General features: G+C 37.1%; 4 protein-coding genes and 1 pseudogene across 6 annotated transcripts; 3 read left to right on the top strand and 2 right to left on the bottom strand.

The window, feature by feature from the left end:
* Nucleotides 1-1,033: 1,033 nt before the first annotated feature.
* On the top strand, nucleotides 1,034-4,819 carry LOC140799270 (serine/threonine-protein kinase PCRK1-like). Of its 3 annotated transcripts, none has more exons than XM_073153514.1 (5): nucleotides 1,034-1,282; nucleotides 1,991-2,395; nucleotides 2,605-2,865; nucleotides 3,077-3,199; nucleotides 3,790-4,819. In XM_073153514.1, exons 2-5 carry the CDS (start codon nucleotides 2,036-2,038, stop codon nucleotides 4,309-4,311), a joined length of 1,266 nt encoding a protein of 421 aa, XP_073009615.1. In that variant the 5' UTR covers nucleotides 1,034-1,282; nucleotides 1,991-2,035; the 3' UTR covers nucleotides 4,312-4,819. The 3 variants fall into 3 exon arrangements, with proteins under 3 accessions (XP_073009615.1, XP_073009617.1, XP_073009616.1); XM_073153516.1 differs by having other exon boundaries at nucleotides 1,257-1,767; XM_073153515.1 differs by having other exon boundaries at nucleotides 1,260-1,910.
* A 906-nt stretch (nucleotides 4,820-5,725) lies between these two features.
* Nucleotides 5,726-9,412, top strand: LOC140798687 (ruBisCO large subunit-binding protein subunit alpha-like). Its single transcript, XM_073152686.1, has 8 exons — nucleotides 5,726-5,887; nucleotides 6,008-6,176; nucleotides 6,362-6,483; nucleotides 6,632-6,839; nucleotides 7,033-7,178; nucleotides 7,289-7,595; nucleotides 8,283-8,734; nucleotides 8,901-9,412. Exons 1-8 carry the CDS (start codon nucleotides 5,831-5,833, stop codon nucleotides 9,189-9,191), a joined length of 1,752 nt encoding a protein of 583 aa, XP_073008787.1. The 5' UTR covers nucleotides 5,726-5,830; the 3' UTR covers nucleotides 9,192-9,412.
* A 463-nt stretch (nucleotides 9,413-9,875) lies between these two features.
* Nucleotides 9,876-16,851, top strand: LOC140798688 (uncharacterized). Its single transcript, XM_073152688.1, has 14 exons — nucleotides 9,876-10,014; nucleotides 10,512-10,646; nucleotides 10,796-10,881; nucleotides 11,682-11,949; nucleotides 12,198-12,541; nucleotides 13,164-13,449; nucleotides 14,077-14,144; nucleotides 14,347-14,598; nucleotides 14,860-14,935; nucleotides 15,280-15,356; nucleotides 15,429-15,478; nucleotides 15,594-15,678; nucleotides 16,217-16,315; nucleotides 16,484-16,851. Exons 2-14 carry the CDS (start codon nucleotides 10,535-10,537, stop codon nucleotides 16,688-16,690), a joined length of 2,010 nt encoding a protein of 669 aa, XP_073008789.1. The 5' UTR covers nucleotides 9,876-10,014; nucleotides 10,512-10,534; the 3' UTR covers nucleotides 16,691-16,851.
* A 119-nt stretch (nucleotides 16,852-16,970) lies between these two features.
* Nucleotides 16,971-22,044, bottom strand: LOC140798689 (ras-related protein RABF1). Its single transcript, XM_073152689.1, has 8 exons — nucleotides 21,954-22,044; nucleotides 19,908-19,984; nucleotides 19,142-19,225; nucleotides 18,876-18,970; nucleotides 18,580-18,685; nucleotides 18,387-18,476; nucleotides 18,164-18,250; nucleotides 16,971-17,216 (listed from the first exon to the last, which is right to left on the bottom strand). Exons 1-8 carry the CDS (start codon nucleotides 21,976-21,978, stop codon nucleotides 17,175-17,177), a joined length of 606 nt encoding a protein of 201 aa, XP_073008790.1. The 5' UTR covers nucleotides 21,979-22,044; the 3' UTR covers nucleotides 16,971-17,174.
* Nucleotides 20,324-21,268, bottom strand: LOC140798880 (uncharacterized; annotated as a pseudogene).
* Nucleotides 22,045-23,534: the final 1,490 nt, after the last annotated feature.

Here is a 23,534-nt window from a genome sequence, read left to right as displayed (position 1 = left end):
ATTAATATATTGATCGTGCGTATTCCATGGTCTTAATAGTACCTTTCTTCTGTCGTTGATGTGCTTGTACTAGTTATGTTATTAGTTCAATGAACTAGCAATAGCATGCCATAGGATAAAGTCTCGTAATCGTAATGGGTGGTGCTGGTAGGAGAGAAGCGAATGGAACAGTATCAAACATCTATGCTTGTAACTATCGAAGTGAGAATTCTCCTAATAGCCTCAGTCTCATATGGAGGTGATGCCACTACCATTGGCGGGTCCAAACTTGTCGTTTCTTTGTAGTTCCAGGCAAATGTGTTCTGATTATATTTAACTCTTGCTATGTGCACTGTTTTCTCTCATTCTCTTTCCGTTGGTGTCGTGATCGATACGTCTGCGGACATCTAACTAAAGGATGCACTGACAAGTTGAAACCATAATTTCTACTTGCTTCTCTTGCTATTTCTCCTCATTTCTTTTATACATAAATATGATCGTTGAAAAGATTCTTTATGTTTTTTTTTTCTCTGCCTCTAAAATATAATCCAAATTGAAGAAAAATATTTTCTTCTTTACTTTCCCTTTTCTCTTAATAATTCCAAATTAAATAAGATATTAAAAAGTAGTGAGAGAAAGATTATTTCAAAAACTCAAAAAAAAAAAATGGTCATCTTATCTAACAAATACGTGGAGAGTATTTTAATCATTTTAAAATTATTATTTTATTTATTTAACAATCTTATTTTAAAATTACTTTTATATTGAACCTAAAAAGTAAGGAACTGTAAAACCTCAACGGTGCGTCCACATCTTATATAATAATATTAGATATTAGAGAGACCAAGAGGAGTTCGTGCATAATAAATAATCATATCAGTAGAATTGAAACTCGAAATTTACAAATAACACCTTTTACTTTACGTTTACTATCATTTTCACCCTTCGTTTTTTAACTTAAAAATTCAACTAACACTAACATACAATAGGGTGTAATTTATAAACTTCGTTAAATTTTCCTATTATTTTCTCCTTCAAGTCGCTCTCTCACCCTGCCCCATCTCTCGCATAAAAGATTTGCTCCGTGAAGCGAGAGAGAGAGAGAGAGAGAGAGAGAGAGAGAGAGAGAGAGAGAGAGAGAGAGAGAGAGAGGTGAGGGGTCTTATGGGTGGGTGAGCTGAAACCCAGATGTTGGTCTTGACTTACCACCAACCAAGTGGTGGAAGAACTGTGCGAGAATCCCGAGTGGAAGAAAGACCCGTGGGTTCTTTTTTCACAGTGGGAGAGAGAGAGAGAGAGAGAGGTAAGTTTGAATTCGAGAAAGATACTTTTGAGAGCACCGATGCAGTGTTTCATGGTTTTCCTTTAATGGGTTTGTTCAACTAGAGAAGAAACTTTGGATTTTGATGAGAAAAATAAAAAATGTTTCTCGGGTTGTTTTAGGCTCTAGTTCTTGGCAGTATTCGTCGGTTGAGGATTTGTGGATTTTAACGCGCTATATATTATTATGTTGCTTTCAAGATCGTGGTAATCCTGAAGAAATTCTTTTTTTTCTTCGCTAAACGTGGTTTCTTTTGTGGTTCAATATGGAAAGGATAAACAGTTATTCTGCTACGATTTGGTGAGCAAAGGATACATAGTTTGCACAAACTAGTGGAATAAAGAGTTTTCCGGCCCACTTGGTTTCTTTCTCGAGAAAGTGCCTTTTAGTTCTTTGTAATGATCGACAGAGGACAAAAGTTTCTGCTTTTTTGTTGGTATTCAAACTCTTTGATCTGAAACTTTCAGGTGGGTCGACGTTTGTACTGTAATAGTAAGTAAGATGTAGAGATGTTGTATGCAAAGTTGGTACCTTTTTGTTTCTGAAGAATCGCGTTGGAGTTATATTTCAGTATGTTGGATTTGAATTAGAGGGAAATTGGGTTTTAGAGGTCGGTTATTTCTAATCCTTATATGTGTATGTGATCATTTCTTACATATCTCGGAAATTTTGGTCTTCTACATCTTGCAGATACTCCTCGGCAGAATAGAAATTTGTGGGTTTGCAAGCAGGGCTATGCAGTGCTTCCGTTTCTCGGGTAGGGACAAGGAAGATCCTCGAGTCAGACACTCTCCATCTGCTAGGTCAAGCAGCACCACCTCAAGGAGATCAGGGTCAGAATGGTCAGTAAACATCTCGGACATGAGCACTGATTCTTTTGGGAGGCTCCCGTACAATAGTTTCTTGCACAGGGTGAACAATCTCAGGATATTCACCTTTCAAGAACTGAGGAATGCTACGCGAAATTTTAGCCGCGCACTGATGCTTGGAGAAGGTGGATTCGGTTGCGTCTATAGGGGATCAATCAAGTGCTTTGGGGAGCCAAAGAGAAGAATTGATGTTGCCGTAAAACAACTTGGACGTAAAGGGTTGCAGGTCAGTCATTTACATAATCACATCCTATAATCTTTTCATGTCCTTTGCAATTAGCAGTTTGCTATCTATAGAAAATTAGACGATTTGCTGTTGCAGAATTACTTGTATGATATTGTAGCATACTTATGCTTGATTGGCAATAGAGTAAAGCTTAACGTACTTTTGTAGTGTAATGTATGGGCTTTTTTATGCTCTTATTCGTTATTCAGGGACACAAAGAATGGTTGACTGAAGTAAATGTTCTTGGGGTGGTTGAGCATCCAAATCTTGTCAAACTAATTGGCTACTGTGCCGAGGATGATGAAAGAGGAACGCAGCTTCTGCTTGTATATGAATTTATGGCTAATGGAAGTGTGGATGACCATTTATCAGTTAGATCTACTACGCCACTTTCTTGGTTCATGAGATTAAGAATAGCACTTGATGCTGCTTGCGGTTTGAAATACCTACACGAAGAGTCAGACTGTCAGGTTATTCCCTTTCCTTTTCCTTTATAAATGTCTCAATCACTGCATGCAACCCTCTGCGGACTATATATAAATGCAAATACAATCGCCCGAAGTGAAATTTTTAAGTCCCATGGATATTGTGATCCATACAACTTTATAATTTAATTCTCTATCAAAATTTAATTACCTTTGTGAATGACTTTCTGTACTAAAATGGATAATGTAATTACAGATAATATTTCGTGATTTAAAGACTTCCAACATTCTTTTGGATGAGCACTGGAATGCAAAACTATCTGACTTTGGCTTGGCTAGGCAAGGACCGGCAGAAGGATCAAACCATGTTTCGACAGTGGTATGTACCATCCAACTAATCTAACAAGTTCTAAAAGGGTGCGGGTGTGAAGAGTGAATAGTCTTGCCCATGTCTTTTTACCTTAACTGTTCACAGTTTAACTGCAAAACGGAAGATAAATGACCTATTGGAGGGTAATTGTCTATTGCTCTTTTAGTTGGATACTGATAAAATTGCAACTTTTGTTGGTACAAATGCTATTAGATATACAAGGGAGTCTTTATGTCTATCCAATGCAGTTTTCTTTTAAATTGACATACTTAAAATCTTGCATTACATGATCAACGATACATATCGACCTTCAATTTGGATTGCATGATGATTTTATATCTGCAAAATTATGCTTCCATAAGGTTGTCTTGGAATAATAAGTATTATTGTGACATGTGGTGATTCTGAGTTTTACGCTTTGAAAAGGAAGAAGAATTTGTAGAAAGAGAGACAATTGTAAATCATCAGTATCAGATAAATGCACTTCCATTTAGATGATAGTTCTTGCTGCTTATGTACGATAAAGGGAAAATAGAACTTTAAAATATATCAATGGGTTTGTGTTCTTAAGGAATATTGACTAAGAATTGAACCTACAGATAGTTGGAACTGCTGGATATGCGGCTCCTGAGTACATCCAAACTGGACGACTCACTACCAAGAGTGACATATGGAGCTATGGTGTCGTACTCTATGAGCTCATCACCGGCCGTCGCCCAATGGATCGAAACCGACCTAAAGGCGAGCAGAACCTCTTGGAGTGGGCAAAGCCATATATGTCTGGCATCAGAAAAGTTCACCTGATTATTGATCCGAGGATTGAAGGCAACTGCTCCTTAAGATCAGTAGCCAAACTTGCTGCAGTGGCAAACAAGTGTTTGGTTCGCCATCCCAGATCTAGGCCCAAGATGAGTGAGGTTGTAGAGATGGTACAAAAGATCCTGGAGAACACAGAGACCGGAACGCCGGAGCACCCTCTGTTTAGGCCTTCGGAGGAGGTAGCTCCAGAAGAAAGGAAAAGCAATGGACTGGACTTAAAAGGAAGAATCACAGATATTAGGGGAGAAGGAAAGTGGCTTGTGTGGCCAGGATGGACGTCGAAGCTCGTCAGAACACACTGACAGGAACACCCAACCACATTAACAAGAACATCTTTAGCATTCTCATATTGTTGTAGCAATCAGCAATGAGGAGCATGATTTGTCTGGAAATCTTTGTTTTGATACCATTGGCCAATGCAATACAATTCTAAGAAGCAGTTGCATGCTGCTATAATCTGCTGTATATAAAACATGAGTAGATTCACATCTTGCTGGATGTGGACGACAGATTCTTATTGTGTAATTATCACATGTAGCCTCTATTGCAACAATAGAGTTTCTTTTCTTTCTTTTATAGGACAAAAGTTTAAGTGCAGCAAAGGCAGTAGGTGATGTGAGGGGGACTGAGGATGATGCTCCCAAAATTCTACCTCCTTGTGCTTCGCTTCTCTCTCTGAGTAGACAAGGCAAACAAAAAGCTTGCCTTCTTGTTGTTCATCATATAGTCCTAGTCCTGTGATATGTTGTAATATATATAGAATAAAATTTGGTCTTGTGACTGAATAGATGATCTTATAACTCTTTCATACGTTTATTGTAACTTTTCTCCCCAAATTCTTAAGATTGTGATTTGTTTTTTTTTTCTCTTTGCGTTATATTTTGCCCAGGAGGAAAATAACTCAGGAGCTTGTCAAACTCTACATGAAGAATTGGTTGGAAATATTATAGAAGAATCCCACTACCTGTGATGATTTTAAGCTTCATCTTTACAGTTCAATCACATATAATAAACGATTCATTCAAATCCGTAACGGGAAAACCTTTGACATGACACTAATTAGAGAATTACCAGAGTTATACAAATAAATAATTAATTTTACATGACACTAATTATAAATTACCCACTGCAGTTATGTCTAAAATTAAAATACAGCTACAACTTTTATTTGCATTACTTTAACTTTTGTAGTTTTAACTAATATAAAACTATTAATTTTTACATCCGAATTAACAGGAACCAAATTATTAATTACCCAGAATTTTAAGATTATTAATTATTTTTATTTACCACGATTATTAATTATGACAATTAGATACTAATTAAGATTTGATATCTGTAATCTTAGATTAAATAAGATAAAAGATGTTAAAAATCTAATTTATTTTAAATTTGGAGAATAAGATATGATGAGTAAATTTAATGGTCGGAGGCAGGTAATTTTGATATTTTAATATTTATTACAGTGGAAAATTTCTATGTAATAAATTTTTTATTTAATTCAAATAAATATTTGGAGCATTTAAACTTTAAATACGTATTCCTGAGATTCCATGGTGGTTGAAACTTGGATCAATCTCACTCCATTTGGGCTTAGATTTAACACATAGGATCCAAATTGGTGCATCCAACCTTGGATTGAATCCGCGGGAAAGAAAAACATGGAATCTTCTAGAACTCCTCTCCTCACACTCTTCTAACCTCCCCAAAGCCCCCCCGACCCTCTCTGTAGTCCCACTCGTCGGCTTCACCTTATCCTCAGCCATCTCTCTCTCTCTCTCTCTCTCTCTCTCTTGGGAAGCTGTCGATTTGCCCAGGTAAATGGCGGCAGCCAATGCGATCTCCACCGCCTCCATAATCCGTTCCTCTCCTCGCCAGGTCTCGTCTCTTCTTCTTGTCTCTCTTAATCTCCTGTTTTTGGATTTGAAAGTTGTTTGATTCGTTTCGTAGCTATTGAGGCTTGTGCTCTAAAGTTGTCATCTTTGGGCGGTGAAATAGGAAACTCTTGGGAGGAGGGCGGCGCCCAAGCAGGGAGGCAGCGGCCGACGGCAGCTAGTGGTGCGTGCCGCGGCCAAGGATATTGCTTTCGACCAGAGATCGAGGACTGCCTTGCAAACCGGCGTTGAGAAGCTCGCCAATGCCGTGGGAGTTACCCTAGGCCCAAGAGGTGATTTTGGGGTTCTTCTGTTTAGTATTGGATGTAATTCTCCTTTTAATATTGGACGGAGCAATAAAGTTCGAATCTTTCCAGTGTTATATTTTGTAGTCTTGTGTTTTTTATTACTTCGTGCCTCCAGTTTCTTTGCTGATTTCGTAAACTGTTCAACTTGTGTGATTGTTTATGAACCAAAGGGAGGAATGTTGTGTTGGATGAGTTTGGGAACCCCAAGGTGGTGAATGATGGTGTCACAATTGCTCGGGCCATCGAGCTTGCGGATCCAATGGAGAATGCTGGTGCCGCTTTGATTCGTGAGGTGGTTTCTCTGTTCTATTAGCATCTTGATGGCGTCCATGTGTTTTTTAAAATATTGACATAAATCTATGTTTTTTTTCCGTTCATTTTGGTCTTAAAGTTGTGAACAATGTGTTAAGAATGTCAAGGTTGCTGAATGTTTATTATAGGTTGCTAGTAAGACCAATGATACAGCTGGTGATGGGACCACAACTGCATCAGTTCTTGCTCGGGAAATCATCAAGTTGGGTCTCTTGAGTGTTACTTCTGGTGCAAACCCTGTTTCCATTAAGAAGGGAATTGATAAGACTGTACAGGGTCTCATTGAAGAGCTTGAGAAGAAGGCTCGTCCTGTCAAGGGGAGTGGCGATATCAAAGGTGTTTGTAACAAATGAAGTTATGCTTTGTTGTTTCTGATGCAAGGCCAATCAATTCCTTAGTTGAGTGTTTTTTTTTTTGAGAGCTGCTCTTAATAGCTGGATAGGGGATTAAAGCTGTGGTAGATGAAATAAGTCAATAGCTACACTTCACAAAATGTCTATGTTGTAATACTATCTATTTGCTGTTGCAGCTATTGCCTCTATCTCTGCTGGTAATGATGAATTTATTGGAACCATGATTGCTGATGCTATTGATAAAGTTGGTACTGATGGTGTTCTCTCGATTGAGTCTTCATCCTCATTTGAGACTACAGTTGATGTTGAAGAAGGAATGGAGGTCTGATGCACTTTCTGATTGTTGTCTTCATCTGGTTGAAGTTGGTTTGATTTGTTCTGTATCTTCTCGTCTTATCTTGATTGGTAAGTGTTCTTCACCTATGTGTGCAGATCGATCGAGGTTATATCTCACCACAGTTTGTGACAAACCCTGAGAAGCTACTTGTTGAGTTTGAGAATGTCAAAGTTCTTGTGACTGATCAGAAGATCTCAACCATAAAGGAAATAATTCCTTTATTGGAAAAGACCACACAGTTGAGAGCTCCGCTGCTCATTATTGCTGAGGATGTAACTGGTGAGGCTTTGGCAACTCTTGTTGTCAATAAGCTCCGGGGTATTCTTAATGTTGCTGCAATCAAAGCTCCTGGTTTTGGTGAAAGGCGGAAGGCCCTTCTTCAAGATATTGCCATTGTGACAGGTAATGTTGGTCAAGCTACTTCCATTGCTCCCAAATACCATGATATCTCTATTTCCTGAATATGCTTGGTTAATGTACTGGACAGGTAGACATATGCTCTTTTTGTACATTTATAGGTACTTTAGATGGTGTTCTTGTTGAGTCAATTTGTTAGTTGCATCTTTACATTGATCTCGATGACTTTGTACGGCGTGTACTCCTTACTAATATGACATCATCGGCATCGGCATATCTAATATGATTTCCTCTATGCAATGAATTATTCATCTGGGATTATTTAGTATGCTGTAGCAGTTTGTTTTGTTTTCATCCTTGTGATTATCTGTAGTAGGTTGCCCCCCCCCCGCCTAATAGCTCAGAATGCTTAATATGTCATGAATTTATGATGATTTGCATTATCTTTTTTGTTTCTTTGGTAATAGGTAGCACCATAGCAGGCTGTCCTCCCTTCTCTTATGATCTGTCCTCCCTTCTCTTGTGATCTGTCCTCCTGTACGTCTAGGCAAAGGTAGAACGGAAAGAGAAACTGAATTGTCTTGCATCTCCCTTTTTCTGAAATAGATCCAGTTCTGGCTTAAACTTGTTTGTGCTTGTGAACTTTCTGATAGTTATTTAGTTCTGCTTATCCGATGCTCATTTAACTTTTCAGAGTTCTGACGTACATATTATTTGTATTCCCATTTTCAGGAGCTGAATTCCAAGCTAAAGATCTTGGCTTGTTGATTGAGAATGCTTCAGTTGAGCAGCTTGGCACAGCACGGAAAATCACAATCTCACAGGGTTCCACGACGATCATTGCAGATGCGGCAACTAAAGATGAGATTCAGGCCCGGATTGCCCAGATAAAGAAGGAGCTAGCTGAGACAGACTCAGTCTATGATTCTGAGAAGTTAGCTGAGAGAGTTGCAAAACTTTCTGGTGGTGTGGCTGTGATAAAGGTTGGAGCTGCAACGGAAACGGAACTTGAAGACCGCAAGCTCCGGATTGAGGACGCTAAGAATGCCACCTTTGCTGCTATAGAAGAAGGAATTGTACCTGGAGGTGGCGCAGCCTATGTTCACCTCTCAACCTGTGTTCCTGCCATCAAGGACAAAATTGAAGATGCTGATGAGGGCCTAGGTGCTGATATTATACAGAAGGTAATTTCTAATGTATCATATGTCGATGTCAGCTTAAATCAATAGATTGCTCTTAAAGATGAAACTATAAAACTCGAAGAGAGTAAATTTAACTTTATCAAACAGACTTTAGTTGTTATCTATGTATAATTGATCTTTCCATGCTCACTACTATACAATTGTATAGGCACTGGTGGCGCCTGCGGCCTTGATAGCACACAATGCTGGAGTCGAGGGAGAAGTTGTGGTGGAGAAAATAAAGGACAGGGATTGGGAAATCGGTTATAATGCGATGACCGATAAGTATGAGAATTTGGTGGAATCTGGCGTTATTGACCCAGCTAAGGTCACCAGATGTGCACTCCAGAATGCTGCATCGGTGGCCGGTATGGTACTAACAACACAAGCAATTGTCGTAGAGAAGCCGAAGCCAAAGGCTCCTGTGGCTGCATCACCTGAGGGTTCGCTTGCCATTTGAGTACTCTGCACAATTTGACTTGCTGAGATAGGATAAGATGATTCAGAGCAGTAGACAGAGTATACCATTTTGCGCGGACGACATTTTAACATTTACTTAAGCATCACATTCATAATGATCACTGATGCTATTTCGTGAATGCCATATTGCAGTTTTATGAATTGTTGTTGCAATTCGTTGCAAATATATCCAAAGAAAGAGCAAGAAATTTGATTCGTAAATTTGAAAAAAGAAAAGAAAAGAAGAAAGGTGACTTTTTTGCAAAAAGATTAAAATGTTATGTAGGATTGTTATATTTGGAGCCTATTTAGGTTGCAAAAATCGACTCTTGGGATCAACCCCTTTAACGCCATAATTTGCAAAAACCACCGTGTTTTACTTTGTAATTATTTTCTTAGTATTTCTTTATATTTCATAAAATTATTTTCTCACTCCTATTATTCCCCCATTTTTGCAATGTCCCAATCTAAAATTCGTTAGTTCGACATATTCCTTCTTTTTGGCATAAAAGAAGGAGTTGGTCCGGAAATCAAAAAAAGGTTCTAAGTTTCTGGACAGCCTCCATAATTTCGTTCCCTAATGGGGTTTTAATGAATTTTTTTTTCCACCCAAAAAAGGAAGGGGCTGTTCGCAAAATGAGTAAAGTTCAGGTGGTTTTATGTTAAACCACCACTCCAGGACTAGGACTCTGGGAGGCACTTCTCCTCGCTATCGCTAATTCCTCGTCCCAAGGGTTCTTCCTCACCAAGGCCGCGAGAGACGGAAAGCAGAGAAAATTTGAACGTCGAAGCGTTCCTTAACGCCTCCACTGCTAGACACCAAGGTGCCATTTTTTTTCCCTCAAGAACCAGTCACTGCTAGTCTGTTCGATTACTTTCAAAGGGGGAAAAAAGTGAAATTTGGTGGAGACCTTTTCTTGTCAGTTGGAGCTTAATTTTAAAACGTGGTGTTTTCAATTTCTTGTCTTTATTTTCTGTTCAGAGACCTGAGCAGTTTCGCTTCTAAAATGGAAAAAATCCGGAAAAAACGAGCAAAGAAGCTTTTTTTTTTTCCTATAACTATAGACAAAGTAGATTTGCTGGAGGCCAAAAAAGCTTCTTTCTATAATTTTTTAAATGATTTCTCCATTCCCAGTTGTCATCACTAATTAATAGTTTAGGTATTCTGCATGATACTGACTATAAGCATTTGCTAATTTGTCATCATTTACATGTTTTATGGACCAGTAGAGAAATTATGCACTCACAAAGAACTTCTCCTTCTCTGCAATCCTCTTCCTATCTGATATTGCAAGCTTATTGTTGTGCTTATCTTAACCAGGTATTCTGAGCGAGCATCCAAATATGCTTCAAAACCCAAGTTTTCATCATAAATGTGATCATCAGTTTGTCTCACTAAGATTACTTCGACATCAATCTTGCTTACCTTTCAAAGCTACTGGACTTCTGGGATGTGGTAAGATTCTTCCTATATATGTCAATTTACAAAACTGACTTTTGGATGTAACATCCTTCTTTTAGGTTGATATTCAGGAAGGGACTATTCAGCGGCAGCAGCTCTATTCTGACAACCTTCTGTTTTGTTTTTCTGTCTGTTGCAATTAGGGAATTTGAGATCTTATCGGTCACCATGCAGAATGATATGCATGCAACTGCCACATTCTACAGATGCAAGCAATGTTAAGAAGGAGGTACTTTCGTTACAGTCGTGACTGTTTACTGAGTTTCCTTTCCTATCTTTTAATCTCTGTCGTCATCTCATAATTTTTTTTTGGACTTATTCATATATAATGTTGTTACAATTTTGGGCATTAAGTATAAGTTGCTAGTTTGTTTTTACATGTAATAATCTAACATGAAAGGAGAATACCATGTCTTCAAGAGACAGCAGCACATCATACAGTATGATTCTCAACCTTAACAGTGAAATCCAACATTTGGGCTACTGATGGCTTTGTTCTGGAGTTATAGGTCCTATATTGTATATTTTTATGTACTCTTGTGCCAATTTCTTTTGGAGCCTCAGACGATATGGAAGCAACCTCTGATGTTGTTTTGCAGTTGGATACATCTTCATCTTGTGCTATTAATTGTGTTGGACCGAAAATATTCAATCTTATGGTACTTTGAAATAAAAAAATCATAATCATTTGTAAGCAAATTCACTATTGGTCAACCTATACTTCCATGTGTCGACCAAACTTGTGATTGTACTGACTTGTATAGTTGTATGAGCGCTTAACCAAAATTCCATCAGCTTATTACTGAATGTCTCTCTGTATCATTGGACCCACCATTCTGTCTGGGTATGTGTAGTAATCCTGTATTCAAGCCCAGTTTGGTTTCTTATGCTAGGTATTTAAGAAAATATTCTTTTGGCTGCATGAGAAAACATATACACCTAATACTAGTCTCTTAGTCAATCATTTTTTCCCTTCATGTTACTAGTTTGCAATTAGCTTAAACCTGTATTTCCTGGTTTATGTCCCAGGACAAAGACTGTGGTAGTGGTCAATCAAATCTCTTTCTTTGCGTACAAACTGTTAGAAACTTTCCCGTTGAAAAGCTCTATGGACAAGTTGTTATGGTACGGTTTGATTCTAATATTCTGTTAGAATCATTGGATTCTGGAAGTCTATCATTGAGTAGAACACTTTCAACCATCAAACATTTGCATAACGCTGGAGCCAAGGTACTCTTGGTCAGCAGCTGGGGACAATCCAATGAGCATGTATTTCACTCCTCAGAGTCTCTTGCAGGTTAGTAGCATGATTACTATTATTCAGCTTTCTTGATGATTACTGAAACTTACAGCAATGTCAATATAATCTGATCATCTTCACCTTTAGTTCCTTTTGTGAATGCTAATTGCTTTCAAATTTTAGCTTATAATTAAGAATTCAGATTCTTCATTTGAACAACTTGGTCAAGTTGTGTTATTGATGTCAGAAGAATTTGGTGTTGGTTCTCGAGGGTTTTCTTGATGCTAGAATTTTATAATTAACAGATTATTTATCATCATTTCTTCATTCAAAAGTTGTTGCGGTGACCAAAGCTTCTGGTTTCAAGGAATTCAAGATGGAACAGTTAGAGTATGCAGACATTTTTCTCCTTGAGAACCTGGCTAAGTTTCGAGAAGAAGTTGCTAATTGTCTTGATTTTTCGGATAAATTAGCTTCAGGTGTCACTGTCTTTGTCAATGATGCATTCTCCTTGTCTCATAAGATTCTTGCTTCCACTGTTGGTGTTGCTCGCTTCTGCCATGCATCTCTTGCTGGTTTCCATTTTGAGGAGGAACTTGTCCGATTAAAGAGGATCACCGACACTACCAGGAACCCATATTTTGCAATTGTACATCCATAATCTTCATCTATTTTTTGCATCAAATTCATAATACACCATTCAAATGATTTACCTTTTCTTTAATGTTTCATTTTGGTTTATTAGCAATAAGGAAGAATATTTTCTTTTGTTCTTTTTACTTACAAGTTAGTTAGAAGATCGTTGATAGCTGAAGTACAAAGCTCAAGCCTCAAGGTTTAAATATGAAACATGATGATAGTGGCACTGTTTAACCCACTCATGTTAAGCTCTACTTTTCAAGAAAAGAACATTCAACATATAGTTGGAAAATATAACTTAGTAATGAAAAGGGAACTGGGTTCACTTAATGTCAATAATTTAGTATGTCACTGGTGGTACCAAAATGCAAATTGCAGCCTAGCATGGTGAAGGGCCAATTGCACTACATTCTGCTACATATTATTAGGATAAGTTTTGATTAGAAAGGTGTGTGTAAGTACAAAGAAAAATATCTTGACTTTGACTTTCCGTATCTATTTTAGCCTAGTCAAACTAGGAATCATATTCCTTCCAAAATTTCAATGTGTTCATCTTGTTCATCGTTTATGTGGAAAGACAAACTTTTTATCATTTCTATCTAAATTTTTCTCATGGCCACACTTTATTGCAGATTGGAGGGAGTAACTTTTTGAGAAAGACAGCTGCTCTGCAACTTCTAGCTTCCAAATGTGATGGGCTCTTTTTTGTTGGTAAAGCAGCATTTCAAGTGATGAATGGCTTGGGATTATCTGTACCTGCACATTTTGTGGAATCCGATGCTGTTGGAGAAGCATTAAAACTGATTCAGCTAGCCCATAGTAGGAAAATTCCAATTTATTATCCTACTGATCTTTGGTGTGTTAATGATGATAACTCTGAGCTGTTAGAGATATTCCAATCGGATGAAATATTGACTGGTGAGTAGTGAGTCATAAATATTAATTCAGGAAGTTTAACAAATTTTGCGTTCAAGCCCTTAATATCAGTTTAAATATATGTTAGATTTCATGCTGGTTATTTTTCAACTTTTAACTTGATTATCCAGACACGGTGAAAATTTCAACAGCTTTCTGTTCTCCTATTTAGCTTGTCACTGCACAACAATATTATAGATTTATAGCACTCTATGACAGTGGCATTAACTTATTGTCATTGCACTCAATCACTGTCGTAATTCTGTAAGGAATCTATGCAAAATTTTCTTGAAGAATGGCACTCATTTATGTGATCTTTAGACTTGCTATAACATCTAGGATACTGCTGGCTCTGCTCCCTGTTGGCTGAGTGTTACCCTTTCATTTAGTCTTTTAGTATTGTCTAGTTTGACAAAGTTGATCATTTTTCTTATGCTTCAAAATGCACTGGTTGTATCAAGGGTATGATAGATTTAAGTACCTATAAAAACAACTATCAGTTGTGGTAAATAAAATCATCTTCTGATATAATTTTGGTGATGTCATTGGAGTTTCATAAATATCATTATTGCACATTTCTTGAAGATATTGCCTTTTGTTTGTCTTACATCTGAACTTTGTTCCTATCAGGATGGACCCCTACTGATCTAGGGCCAATGTCGTTGAAGAAAATGTCTTCTTTATTTGCACCTTGCAAGGTATGAAATGGTCATTGCAGCAAGCCAGCAACAACTTATTTTGCATAAACAAAAAGATTCAAGAAGCAGTCTTACCATTCGGATTTATATTTTTGTTTTTCTGTTTCTATGTTTGAATTTGCTCTTCTAATACTATTGGACATATTGTCATTTCCACATATACTCAGTATCATGGGATCATGTGTACATTAATGTGTTGCAGAAGATTATATGGATTGGTCCTACAGACTTCGGTGTAGTAAAAAATCAGAATGTAGGAGCACAACAACTTGCTCTAGTGCTTGAGAGAATAAGCAAAAGTGGATGCGACGTGCTGGTTGTTGGTGGTGCAGCATGCAAGGCGGTGGCAGGAATTTCAAGTTCTTTATCTCAATATACAATATTCAATAGTGCTTCAGTTGTTTGGGAGTTTCTCAAAGGAAGAACATTGCCAGCTGTTGCCGCATTAGATAAAGTATATTCATGCTCTAAACATTTTCATTATTTCTGAAACTTGTAATAGTTTTTGATAAACCAAGCACGCAATCCATATGCAACATTTTAACAACATATTGTTCATATTCTCATGCTGTTTGTGTTTATCATTCAGAAGCTTTTTAATGAAGATTTATTCCCTGAATTCCCTTTCAAAACTGTTATCCTTACAATAGATTGTCTAGGTTAATTATTTGTAGCTAGTGCACTATCCCTTTGTACTTGGAATTTTCTCTTGCAGGCCTACCCGTACGACATCAGGTGGAATACAACTTTTTCTGATGCTACTCGACCTTTAGTTGTTGATGTTGGAAGTGGTATGATTCTCTTTTGTTTATATGCAGTGTATTACTTTCAGAATGTTGGCCAGCTAGAATTTTGTAACCATAGTTCTTATTCCTTCAGTCTATGCTGGAATTGTTGCCTTCTTGATTAGTTCATAGATCTCCTAGCTGATTTTGTGAGATTTCTTGATCTTTAACTTCCTTTATTTTCTCAAAATTGATTCCTACTTCCTAGTTGACTAGTTAAGGCCTAATTAAGACAATCTTCCAGAAATTCTGTCATTTGTAGTCCAAGGGCTTGTTGGCAATGGTGGTGATGAATGTAAGAGTCCTAAGAGTCCAATCTGGTTCTTTTACGATTTTACTTGTATCTATAGGAAATGGCTTATTTCTCTTGAGGATCGCGAGAAGATGGAAAGATTCAAATTTTCTTGGGCTTGAGATTAATGAAAAGGTATACCACCTCACCTGCACTTGATGTTCACAGAAGGTTGTCTGCTTGCCTTCATGTTCTCCTTTTCTGCAGCTTGTTAGGCGGTGCCTCAACAGTGTGGTTCACAATGAGATGAAGAACATGTAAGCATCTTTACTGAGTTGTGAGGCTGGAACATAAAGCACATTTGTATGTTCTCATTTCGTAAGTTTCTGTTTGTCATACTCGATACTTAATTGATTTCTGTCTTCTGTATAGACATTTTATATCTACAAATGCAACTTCCACATTTCGCTCTATAATATCAAGTTATCCTGGGAACCTAGTTCTTGTGACAATACAGGTAACAGTCTACCTGCCTTACAATCTTTTTAAGTTTGGTTGGTTACCTTTTTCCTTTCTCTCAGTTCTTCATACATGTTTTCCTAATGGTTCTTCATTTAGCATGTCTTATGTTTGCGCTAATTTTCCAATCTCAAGATCTTAGCACAGAACTTAAATTGGTAAGAATAGCGTGGTAGATACTCAGTCTTCTAGACATCTCCCATAACAAACTTCTCCTTTAGACAGATCAAGTGACTTATCTTGTTCTTTAAATAAGGTTCATAGATCTGGTCTTGATTCCGTGTAATCCATGGTTCTTGTAACACATATGCAACTTACATACTTAAAAGGGTGTCGATCTCTGTTTGATGTCAACTATAAGTAAGTATAGGTCACAAGACCTGCATCCTTTGCTACAGCTTAACTCAACCTGTTCGTGCACTTGAATATGCTTGCTGATGTACTGAGTTGATTGCTTTACAACGATGTGAGCTCAAATTGATACTTCATTAATTACAACAGTCCTTGTACTGATAAATTTATCGTATCTGTTGAAGTGCCCAAATCCTGATTTCAATAGAGAAGACCATCGATGGAGGATGGTGCAGAGGACACTCGTGGAAGCAATCATTGAGCTCCTTGAAACCAATGGGAAGGTACTCACTACTTAGTGTCTGTATTGGTTGCATTTGATACTTTACAGAGCATCTCTTTTCAAATGCTGATTTGTTTACCACTTCAGATTGCACTTCCATTGTGATAAATCTTAGCAGACTCTCGTTCTAAAACAAGCTCTAAGAAAGTTCCCATCTGTGAGATTGCAGATATTTCTACAGTCCGACATCAAGGCTGTTGTCCGCAGGATGAAGAGGCAGTTCATATCATATGGAAAGGGCAAAGTGGTGACGGATGGAGATGAGGAAATGGAGTGGCTTGAGGAAAACCCATTTGGTGTTCGATCAGATTGGGAGCAACATGTTTTGGCTCGTGGAGCTCCAATGTACAGAACGATGCTTAGGAAAGCTAGATGAATTTTTTTATATTTAATTTTTGGGTATTATGAGCTACATAGTGAAGTTTCTGTTTGTTCTTAGGTTGATGTTGTTGGAAGACAAACATGCAAGCTTTTTACTTCTTTATGTATTCATGTACCTTAAAATCCATCTATTAAATGTCAAAAAAATTTCAGAAATCTATTAAATGCCAATTTGCATATATACTACCTTTGATCTGCTTCCAGTTCAGGCCTGGAATTTCCTTTCCTTCTTTTTTCCAACTATTCTTAGCAAGTTTAACTTTTGCACCAATGAGTGAAAGAAATGCTCATTTGTTGATCTGCTTAAACAGGGTCTGATAAAAAATGATTCTAAAAGAAATGCTAACAGCAACATTGATTCACAAAAGCGAGTAATAGTATCTGAAATATCAATCAGCCATTTCGGTATACATAACATTACAAGGGTCATATCATTGTCGTTTGATCGTGGGAAACCATTACATACAGGAGGCCAAGAATCAGGAAGAGGATGATGTCCGAGGCAACCGCTTTGCAATCTCCTGGGATACAACACAAAATGAAAGGTTTACTGTCAGATAGCAATATTAGAAGAAATTTCGTATGGTCACAGCACAAGTTCTTTGTATATTTTGAACTATGAATGTTGAATATCCAAAGATAATGCATGGAAAAAGGAAAGGAATAATTGAACATTAAGATGGAAATGTGGATTATAAAAAGTTATAAAGCAAGATATGTGCAGACACAAAATTCCTTGTGCGATCTCATATGTCAAACTGGATATTGGTGATGGAGACAACGGCATAAAGAAACACAATTATGTACTTTTCTTGCTTATATTTAAGGCATTGATTTTTATTTAGTATGATAGAGGATCACCTACACTGATTTACTCATCAGAAACTAGCATTCCAAAACAACAATAAGTTAAAAGTGCATGAAGAAATAATAGAAAGGGCATCCACAAAGTTATCACAAGAAATCAACTCTGCAAAGCAAACAATCTCTTTCACACTTACACGGCAAAACTTACGAAGGGGAAGGAGAAACAAGAGAACTATATAGAATATCCGTGATTTCTCCAGTGCTATGTTGAAAACTCCATATTCAGGACACGCATCACTTTAAAGAAAGCACTTTCTAAATGAGGGAATAGTCAGACAAAAGAGAAAATGACAGCTTTTCATTTATAGGCTTGTCTTCATCTATAAGGTGCTGTCCAGCCAGAGAGAATGACGAACAAAAAAGACAGAAGATAGATATTGGAAGGTAGAAATTCATTCCACTAGCATCATCTTGGTATGTCATGACTTGCAGAAGTTTGACCGGAAAAAATAGATGGTTTCCTGGAAAAGTGGATGAGCTTTCCACATCCAAAGTACCACAAACAAACCTCTATCATACACACTTAATAACGCAATTGCAGATCTCATGCTTATATTAGAAAGTATTACAACAATAACATGATTTTTTCTTGAATATGTACCTCAAAGAGTTGGTTTATGTTATCCGCTGTCTTTGCAGATGTCTCAATGAAAAACATGCCATTCTTCTCCGCATACTCTTGTGCGTCCTTCAGATAGAAGATATATAACGTTAAATTTTCCTTATTGCAACTAATTACCAATGAATAATTTAGCATTTTGACTATTTTCAGATGCTATTTGAAAGAAAAGTTGGTAAAGCTAGCTTTGGAAACAATAACATACTTGAGCAGATACACTCCGATTTTCATGGAGATCAGCCTTGTTACCAACCAAAGCCATGATAATATCAGGACTACCATGTTTCTGAAGTTCCTGCAAGATGAAAAATAGACAGATTAGAATGTGCAAATATTAATCTTCAATGAAACAAGCATCAGCAACAGGTTTCTGATGTTTTTCCAAAGGTGCAATTTACCTTAACCCAATATTGTGCTTTGTTGAATGACTCTGGACTAGTTATGTCATATACGACAACTGCGACAGCTGCTCCTCGGTAGTAAAGAGGTGCTAATGCAGCATATCTAGAAAACATTATAAATATCATAAGCTTCTGAAGAAAAGAAGATGCCAAGATATCACTCAACAGGACACATTTATAGAAAAGAAAATGTGTAAAATAACAGAACAAGAATTGTCATGTTTGACACATGCTCATGATCCATCAACACCATGTACAATGAGAAATTTAGTTCCAATCATATGGTTAAATACCTCTCCTGGCCAGCAGTATCCCAAATTTCAAACTTTACGGTAGTAGAGTCTTGCAATGCTAACGTTTGTGATAAAAATGATGCACCTACCGTTACCTAAAGCCAAAAGGACCAACAAGTGTCAAAACTACCAGAATATGCAAATAGTCAAATATAACACACAACTGTAGTACAAAAATGGACCACAAAAGAAATAAACGGGAACAATGCTCTGACTGTGATTCATTATTGTAGTGAAATTAGTGCATAGAAGTACAAAAATTTCACCTTGGAAGTGGGATCGAATTGACCACGAACAAAGCGAAGAACAATGCAGCTTTTACCAACACCTGAATCTCCTAACAATACAAGCTGCAAACAAGCAATTTACAAGCAGATATGGAAGTCCATGAGATTGTTGTAAATGGTCAAATTGTAGACCAACTTTCAGAAATTGAGTAATAAATTGAATATCATCAGTCAGGTGACAAAGAAAAACAGTCTAGGATGAACTACATTACTTCCTGCACACAAGAAAATATCTTCAGAAGTCTGTAAACAACCTTCATTATGGAATATGAGCCTACAATGAAATATGCTGGATTATCTGTTTAACAAACGTACTAATAAAACAAAGTGCAAATACATGGACGAAGTGGATCTTTAAAACTCTAAAAATGTAAATTTGCATTCTATAATAGATAAATGAATGTGTAAGTAATCAGAAAAATGGTAAATTACAAGAGGATCGAGCTGCAAGTTTCCGCCTTATGCACGTCACAAGATTCCTATAAAGCAGTGAAGATATCCAATGGTAAAAAATTACTAACTAAACAAAAACGTCTGATAAGAGGTAATAATCAAAACAATAGCACTATAAATCCTGATTGCTTTAGTGTTTCCAGTGGTACAATTAACTGAAAAATCATGAACCAATAAAAAGGGAAATAGCAGATATTACAATAGTTATAGCAAGTGCAAAAAGAGAGTTCTGAATTACACTAAATCGTTAATGATGTAGAACAAAAAGTATACAATAGTTCAAATACTGCACCTTGACTCTCAAGTTCTTTGAGTCAGTAACAGCAGAGCTTTCACTGTTCAGATTGTTTAACGATCCAGCATTGCTAGCTGATTAATGCAAACATTTTAAATGTTAAAGAGTAATAAATAGAACTCAACATCCAAGTTTACTTGCATCTAAGTACATAAAATAAATTAAACATATAAAATAAAACATTTCATATAAAAACAACCACAAAACATAGAAAAAGAAGTGACATATAAACTTTAAAAGGCCCAAAACCCACCTCTTTCTTCACAAACAAAGGTTGAAAAAATAGATAACTATTCATCATGCAAGAATTCTTAATATCACTTAGAGCATCTCCAACCGAGCTCTAAAACTCTAAATTTTTGCTAATCGGTTTTAACAAAAATACTATTATTAGAGAAATCTCGTTGAGACTTTCAAACTAAGTCTAATGCAAAATTATTGTACAAAGGTGGACCATTTGGTGTATATGAGTATATCCCATCAGCCAAATACTAACCAATATTATAATATTTTTCTAAAATAGTGTAATAAGCTGGAGGAGCAATATTTTTATTAAATAAATCGGATGGCTGCAATACATCAACATCATTGTTGGAGCTCGGTAATCCAAAATACGCATGCTATATTCATAAGTCATACAATGCTACTGCCTTGAGAATAATCACCAGGCCTTCATGGCTCCTTAAGTATTGTCACACCCAACCACCGGTAACTATTCCATGTCTAGTGCATGCAATCTATTTATCCAATATTCTAGGAAACTCTTGCTCTTTGTCTTTCTGTAGCGACCATGTAATGCCATTTGTATTGGGGTACCCTAAGTATTCTTCTCTGACAATCTCTACAACTGCTTGACAAAATATCTTCAAATATTGGCTTGAAGTACACTGATCAATCCTAATGTAAACATCGATAATTTTTGTCAATATTTCATATGCCAACTTACGATGCGCAAATATTACTTTTTGCAAGTAGATAATCCTAGATTGCTGACACCATCTTTCTTGTACAAAGCATCTATCATGCTATGTTACTCCATTAAAAATGCAAAGGAATAGACTCCTTTAACATCAGAACCTTCTTCCGAAAAGTATTTTCCTCGTTGGGGTTTTCAAAAAAGTAATCATTCCAAAATCGAGGGTTACCTTCTTCTCTCCCCAATTGATCACCACATGGTCAGGAATTGAGGCTCCACGTTTTCCTCACTTGTTTTGGATAGAGGCAATCAATGGTTTTAATATTTACTCCTCCTCCTCCATCTCTTCTAGTTCATACTCCCAGTCTTGAATGTAGAGATCAAAGGTATCACCATTGGAAGAAGAAGAGGAGGACCAAGATGTATATGCTTCAAAGTCCATATTTGAATATAAAAGAGTTGTGAAATATAGGGGAAGAGTTTAAAGGAAATACTTATAAAGAAGGCAGTATTGGAATCCTATTTCATCCAGTATTCAAGAAAATTTGTCCCCCATGCAAGCATTGGATTCCTATCTTATCATGGCTACAAGAGTATGACTTGAATCTCAGTCCTAACCAACTCAGTGTGGAAGTGGAGGATTGTTCTATGTACTGTGATGTCACAATTAAATCATGCAAACACAATTATTCCAATAACAAGAGCAAAGAAACAAGAATTCTTTGATCCACCGGCTCCTCTACTTTCTAGCCGAAGCACATTAGACACTAAACACCATCCTAAACCCTATAAGTGCTGCTCCCATACAGAACAAGTTTGTCCCTAAACAGAGAAGACACATACTCACAAACCAAGAAGCGACAGATCAAAAGAATCTCGTTATAGGACTTTAGGGCCCTAAACAGGTAAAAGAGAATGCCAACAAAAAACAAAAAGGAAAATCTTAGGTTGTTGAGAAATTAAAGAACCCAAAATTCCGACCATTTCCTACGGATCCCACCAGCATCCAAACTCAAGCTTCTCTAATCGAGTAAATATTACCTAATTCTACGACTGATCAGCCAAATCAAGAAAGAAGCGATCGAAGCGAGAGGGTAAAAATTAAGAGAAATTCAAGGATTGGGAACCTGGGAGAGAGGACGAGCAACCCATCGGTGACGTGCGATCGACGGCGGGGAGAAGAAACCGCAGACGGGGGGAGAAAAGGAAAGTGGAATTTGTTTCGTTGCGATTTATTAAATTTCCCTGCGTCCGCACGTGTGCCACGTGATCTTACATGTATGGACTATGGACATCTTAAATGGGCCGCCCATTAAACCAATTTGAATCGGCCCAGCCCAATAACAACTCCCTCAAGGTAAATTTGGGCCTCCGTAATAACGAAAGTCGAAAGCTGCTTACCGGGTTATCGGATCTAATCCCACTAGAATCACGCGGGCCCCATTACTGAGGACTCCGGAGTCTGGACCTATTCCTACGACAGGACGATCGTCCCCTAGGCCCTAACGTTGACCAGCAGATGGGTATATTATGTCATGCGACATGATCGCACATCTTATGCCATGCTGCCAATTGCCATGCATCGGGACGCATGCTCCCCCACGGGTGATGAGGATCATTCGACATCATGCATATAATATGGGCAGCCATCAGCCGTCCGATGAGCTATCAGACGATCCCACCCGTCGCAATCTCACGTACGATGCCCTTCATATCATAGGCCAGGTTGGCGTGACGTGTCCAACCATCTCTGGGCAATGGGCCCCAATCATAAGGATTGAGGATTGGATGACATCTTTACATGCGCTAACCATTCTTCTTAATGGCCCACCCACTTCACTCAGTTTAAGCTAATCTAGGTTAATAAACGTGATTAGTCGCTAATAATTTTTGGGTGGGCATATATAGTATATTTGATAGAAGTTAGTTAGGAGAGCTGTTAGTAGCTCCTTCCATTGATAGAGATATTAAATTTTAGGAATATATTCGACCCATCTATTGACAATAATGCACAAATAAATGAATCAATAAACGACATATAAAACGATAGAGTTATATTTTAAAAATAATAATAATTTAAAATATTTAATAATTTATTAGGCAAATAAGAGGAAAATTTTAATGAGGAGACGATCGTCCTTAGAAATTGGCGACTATGACAACCAACTACGAATAAGTCGAGGGCCCACGGCCACGGGTCCTTATTCCTTCTAGTTTGTTCAGAGATACTTTTTCTTCCGATAATTTATTGGGATAGCTCTCTTTTTCTATCCTTATCCTTAGAAAGCATGCATTATTCTTGTTGACAATGTCAACTCAAGAATGTCGTCAGTAAAAGGGCTGCATGTTCGAATAAGATACCAATTAATATTGTTAGGTGTTAGGTCAAGATAAGGGGTTTATTTTGACGGCATATTGGTTAATATATTATTGGAGCAAACTTAGTAAATTATTATTATATTTGTCTCTGATAAACTTTAATAAATAGATTAAATAGTTTAGATTTACACAGATTGCGTGTATTATTCAGACTATAAACCAAGAAAAAGTATTTTTATATTACGAAGCTAAATAAATTATATTATTACTATATAAAATAGATAAGCTTGGAGGCCTGCTTGATTAGTGCTGCAGATGTAAGACAAAAAGATACAAACATATAAAACTAAAGACGTCAAACTGCATTAGTGCTTAATTAATCAATATGG

The sequence above is a fragment of the Typha latifolia genome, chromosome 12, assembly GCF_019914945.1.
Source record: "Typha latifolia isolate L0001 chromosome 12, TyphaL0001v2, whole genome shotgun sequence".
Taxonomy (NCBI): domain Eukaryota; kingdom Viridiplantae; phylum Streptophyta; class Magnoliopsida; order Poales; family Typhaceae; genus Typha; species Typha latifolia.
Note: the sequence above shows the minus strand (reverse complement) of the source record. Positions and strands in the feature narration are given on the sequence as shown.